The sequence below is a fragment of the Gastrolobium bilobum genome, unplaced genomic scaffold, assembly GCF_033153095.1.
Source record: "Gastrolobium bilobum isolate Gb01-03AN ecotype WA unplaced genomic scaffold, APGP_CSIRO_Gbil_v1 utg7242, whole genome shotgun sequence".
NCBI lineage: Eukaryota > Viridiplantae > Streptophyta > Magnoliopsida > Fabales > Fabaceae > Gastrolobium > Gastrolobium bilobum.
In genome coordinates, this window is record NW_026898428.1 from 301,760 (window position 1) to 307,759 (window position 6,000).

The 6,000-nt window shown below is 32.6% G+C and overlaps 1 protein-coding gene across 1 annotated transcript; it reads right to left on the reverse strand.

Moving 5' to 3' along the window:
- Positions 1 to 3,522: 3,522 nt before the first annotated feature.
- On the reverse strand, positions 3,523 to 5,575 carry LOC133316241 (alpha-L-fucosidase 1-like). Its single transcript, XM_061517967.1, has 3 exons — positions 5,031 to 5,575; positions 4,688 to 4,927; positions 3,523 to 4,213 (listed from the first exon to the last, which is right to left on the reverse strand). The coding sequence occupies exons 1-3, from the start codon at positions 5,573 to 5,575 to the stop codon at positions 3,523 to 3,525; spliced, it is 1,476 nt and encodes a 491-aa protein (XP_061373951.1).
- Positions 5,576 to 6,000: the final 425 nt, after the last annotated feature.

Sequence of the window (6,000 nt, forward strand, 5' to 3'; positions counted from 1 at the left end):
CCAATTTTTAGAACCAGTTTAAGAACCGAACCGTTTTCGAACCGAACTGAACCAAATTATTTTTTATAACTTTATTTTTTAAATTTTAATTTTTTTTTCCTTTTCAAAATAAGGTTGACCCGAACTGGTTCCGAATCGAACCAAACCGTTTTCAACCGACCTGAACCACTTCCGAACCAAACCATTTTCGAACCGAATTATTTAAACCAATTCGATTCGGTTTTTCAAAAAAATCGATTCAGGTCGACCCATGCATATCCCTAATTTCTACTGATACACTAGATCCTTGATCTTTTCTTTTATTTGTTGAGAAAGAAATCAGAGCCGTAATAAGAGCCTGATTTGCTTCTTAACCTAGACTATCATTTTGCCTTTGATGATATTTTTCTTGTTAACACTGAATAGGAAAAAAAAAATTTTTTTTTTTTTTTGGACCTAGAGGAATGAAACCTTTGAGTGAAAATATAAGTTAATATTCTCGTGTGAAATAATATCAGATTAGGTTAATTAAAAATAAAAGAGGCATTCTAAATCTCATAAGATCACTTACCAATTTCTCCTATCCCGTGGGATTCACATAATCAGATATGACGAGAAAATCGAAGAAAATAAAATCGGATTTAAATCAAAATCAATACAAAAAAAAAAGTTCAGCGAAAATACTTCATATATAATATTTCGTGATTGATTATTTTCTTAACAGAGGAACAATTAAGAGTTATTTAAAGGGTCTAAGGTGGTCTAGCCATGAAAGCGGTTACAGACGTAAATGAAGTAAGCATGTGGATAGACAGGAGACAACATATGTTGAGGGATATCTTCACAATGCCATCACAATATCTTTATATATTTCCGCCAGAGGCAAGGAGTAATACAGCTTTTAAAAGAATTTGACGTTTCTTACAATGGATGACGTACTTTAAAAAAAAAAAAAAAAAAAAAAAACAATAGAGTTGAAATTATTAATGAAAAAAGTAATGCTTTATTTTATATTATGGATAAAATTCATATACATGTATAAAACTACGATTTTAATAAAATATATTATCTTAAAATTTTAATCAAATATGATTATACATTTTTCTTTCTTTCAAATATGGCTCTCGTTTTATAGGATCAAACTACTTCTAAAGAAGGTTAGAATTTCGGTATGTTATAAAAAGATGAGAAATATTACTCTCCTTTTACATGAGGTAACTTATCTCATTTTCTCTCATTTCGATTTTCGCATCCCACTTTTTTTTTCCTTGTAATGATGGGACCCGCCTATTTTTTCTCTACCACATAAGATAGTTATCTTATGTGGGAGGAGATTAATAAAATCCTTAAAAAAGATATGCTAGTTTTACCATTTGGACCTAGCGGTGGCCAAAAATTCCTCCACAGGGGTTTGCAGATTTTCTACTCAATGCTTTGGACTTTGAATCGCTTATAGTTTTAACATGAATAAAATGGTGTTTATTTTTTTATTGATTAACAAAATGGTGCTTAGAATTTATATTGAGTATATGTTGCTTTACGATCAAGGACCTGCTTAGATGACAGGACAAAGAGAACAAAACAGGACAGATTATGATATTGTATCCGGTATTTGGTTAATAAACGAAATGCATTTGTCATGTTCTATAATAAATGACTAGTTGTCATGTTAAGAAAAAAACAAATTACATAATATTAAAAAAGTGAGATAGCACAGTATTCAATGAATTTAACTTGTCTTTTTTTTAACATAACAACTATTCATTTGTCATGTAACATGACAAATGCATTTTCCATAAACATAATATGATAAGCTTGTTTTACTGACTTATTTTATCTTGGAGATAAGTTATCTTAATGAATGACTTAGTTATAAATGGATATGATAAGATTAACAAATGTCACATCCTTCTCATCTTAAATGTAGCCATATGTTTTTTTCTTACGAACTTTTGTTAAGCACGTAAGAATAAGCTCTTGTCATCCAAAAGCAACAAGTGTCGTCATCTCTAGTTAACAACCACCTATACCATCCATTGTCGGCCGCCACCAACTATCACTACCGTCACTGGCTACCGCTACCCCAACCACCACCACCATTGATTTGTTCTCATGATTGTCACCGATTAGAGTCATCACTGTCATCACAATCATTAGTTAACCACCACAATTGTCACTTGTTATCGTTGGCGCTGTCACAACCACTTCAACCAGCAATCTCTACATACCACCACTGCACCAACCATCGATCACCAATATAGATAATTAATTTAAAATTTTATTTAGTGAGATGTAATTTTTAAAAAAATATAATTGTAAGTTATTTATATATTTTATTTAAAATTGTGACTTTTAACAAATTTTAATATATATTTTATTGGTAAACATAAATTTTAATAATTTTAAAAAAGAACTGATGTGTAAATAACTAAAAAAAATTAAAAATCAATTTTAAAAAATCATATAAAATTATGTTAAAAATAATGTATTTAATTATTTATATTATATCATGACACTATATAGTTCACCTCAAACACTGAATAAGATAACATTAACATATCTGATAATTTATGTAATCCACATCAGATATGGCATGACATATAAGTTTATTAGACCCATATTATTTCCTACTTTTATGCAACCATCTTATCTTATTTTGTCCAATCATATTGTATTATGTTCACCAAACCAAACATACCTTAAGAGTTAACACGAAGGATAAAAAGTTGAGTTGGAAAAAAATTTGATAGAAAAAAATGAAAACTAAAAAAAGCCTTGTACGCAAAAATTAAATTGAGGAGGAGGAAATAAAAAAGATATAATATTAAAATTTTCAAATTTTAAAAATTATGATAATTGATTATAAGATTGGAAAATTCTGACAGATTTAGCATATTCAAATTAAGTATAATAGGTCAATATTTTATTAATTTATAACGGATGAGTGATTTACGACTCATTGATCAAATTATAATGATATTATATGTGAGCTTATCCTCATTTATTGTTTCTTTTTCAAATTCAATCTTACCTCCTCAATAATAATAAATTGTTCTACCATTAATTAGTTTACTATTTAATTATAAGTTAGTCAGAAGATACTTATGATGCACCAAAGATTTATCCCAACTTTTGTCCATGACCCTAGAATTTGACTAGTATCGTTATTATTATGATTATTTTAACTTGACAAGTCTACTTTTTTAGTTATACTTTTTTAAATATAATGATAGCGCTGACAGTGGAGGTTTGAACTTACAATCTTATAAAACCCTTATTATTTTTCCATTTCGAATGTCTTTAACATGTCTATTTTGACACCATCAAATTAACAGATAAATTTATATTATGAGAGATTTCTTGAGAATTCAAACACTCAAGAGACAAGTGTATCTCGATAAAGACAAAGAAGTTCTTGTGTGTCCACCCAAAATAAAGAAAAATTCTTCGGCACATGTTAATATTAGTTTCTTTAATAAGATAATACAAAACAACATATGTGATGGACTACAATTATGCTCCATTTCTCAAATGTAGCACACTTCAGGACACAGTAAACCTTGAGTGCCAGAAAGGATCAAAATGGAGACCAACAGAAGAAATAAGAGGCACTGCTCTTGCCTTAGTGATTCTCATCCTCACAACATGGGCATGCACCACATCCCCATCAAGCCTGTGGAGTCGCTTGTAACCCACTGTTGTCCCTTGGATGACCAGTTTACCATCAACATAGATTTCATGCCGTTCGATCCTTTGACCAAGTCCAATTGCTTCTTGTATACTAATCACATTGAATCTTAAACTACTCCCATCCTTGCTCCAAATTTCAATCCAATGGTCCTTTTCATCAGCATCTTCCTTTGGGGCCCAGTATGACCACAAGTGGTCACTATCTAGCATGTTTTCTGGTCCAAAACCTCCCCCATTGCCCCCTCTTTGGCTACTAACTTTAACATAACAACCTTCAGCCAGATTCTGATGAAAAATTGTGTTAACTGCACTTCTTAATTCTTTCAATACATGAGCGTCAGTATCAGATATAAGGCCAGTTGTATTAGGAGGTACATTGAGAAGTAACACACAATTTCTCCCTACAGAATTGTAATAAATATCAAGTAGCTCACTTAGCTTTTTTGGCGATTCTGACTTATGCCAAAACCAACCCTTTCGAATTGAAACATCACATTCTGCTGGTAGCCAATCTGTCCCTCTCCGATCACCAGTGTTCAGATACCTGCATGGTGATAACCAAGTGTCCATGCTGGTTAAATCAACCCATCAAGTAACTCTTTAAGCATAAGAAAAAATTGTAATTCTCCAATATATAATGGAACTGATAATTGGTTTGGATCTCTGAGAGATTTGATACCGGTTCCACTAATTTTTTTGTAAGTTTCATGCACAAATTGAGTGTCATTAAAAATTGATTTCAGCATTATGACAACCAAGTTAGGTAACCCGCATTATTCTTGCTTTGGCTGGTTGAGTTAATTAGTACCCACTACAGGAAGGTTCACAAAAGAATGCTGTTTCTTTACTTTTTCTTTTATGGGGGAAAGCATGCACTTTTTGATAATGAAGTTAAGCCAGCACTCAAACTTCACCTTTCCTACCTTATCATTTCTAGATCACTAGAGAGTTCAGTGCAACAAGAAATGTGAAAATGTGACACCTTTTTTCGTGTGCTTTGCTTAAAAGCAGAACTTACTCGATGATAGTTGAATTTCCAATTGATAGAGAGGTTCGATTAATGGTAGACCAACATGTGTCCGCTGCATATCCTTTTTCCTCTCCCACCCATCTAACATCTGGACCAGCATCAGAGAAGATGTTGATGGAACTCTGCAACTCCTTCACCATAGAAAACCAATCTGAAAAGTAGTAGGACACATTTTTTGTCTTGGGATCCTTTGCTCCATCAAACCAAATTTCTCTAACATTTTGATATCTAAAAAATGCACAACATAAGGTTAAGGCAATTACATCAAACAAAGTAACTAACAAAGCAATTACAAAACAAAAAATAGAAACTGAACAAAATGGGAACTCACTTATTGAGCAGCTCTTGGAGTTGAGCCAAGTAGTATTCATTGTAAAGCAAATCATGGCCATATCTAGCCTCATGTCTATCCCATGGTGAAAGATAAATCCCTACATCTATGCCTTTATCAGTGGCTGCATTCACAAACTCTTGAACAACATCACCTTTACCACCTTTCCAGGGGCTTCCAATGACAGAATGTTCGGTGTACTTAGAAGGCCAGAGGCAAAACCCATCATGGTGTTTTGCAGTAAATATCATCAACGAAATTCCTGCCTCTGCTGCCACAGTGGCCCACTGGGTGGTGTTGAGCCCTGTGGGATTGAATATTGCTGGGTTTTCATGGCCATTGCCCCATTCTTTGTCAGTGAATGTGTTAACACCAAAATGGAGGAACATTATGATCTCCCTCTGTTGCCATTTCAACTGGGAATATGATGGGAGTGGGAGAACTGGCAATGGGGGTGTTGGTACTTGCTCACGCCCAGAAATGCAGAATCTGACTAGTTGGAATATTAGTGCGATTAAGAAAGAAGAGCACCACAGCCTACCCATGATACTCTTGATTCTTCTTCTACTTTGTTGCCTTTCTATCTGTTATATACTTGTGTACATGGTCATGGAGACCGAACAGAATGGATGTCTAAATGGGGTTTGGTTTTCTTTATTCAAGGAAAATCCACCTGAATTGCATTTTGTTCGGTTACTGCTTTTCTTGGTTGTCATCGTCATAGCATAAAAGCATTCAAATCATTCAAAGTGTTTACTTCAAGGGTTTTTAATCTCATGCAATAATAGCATACAAGTTCTTTTATATTATAGAGATAATTATTATCAGACCCATTCACTTATAAAAAAAATTAAAAATATGAAAATCGATGTATGTGTAATAGAGAAAAATACTTTCCTATAATATAAGAGTATATTTTCCTTTAATTTAAAGAGTTGACTTTGGCGATTCAATTACTTTACTATTTTTT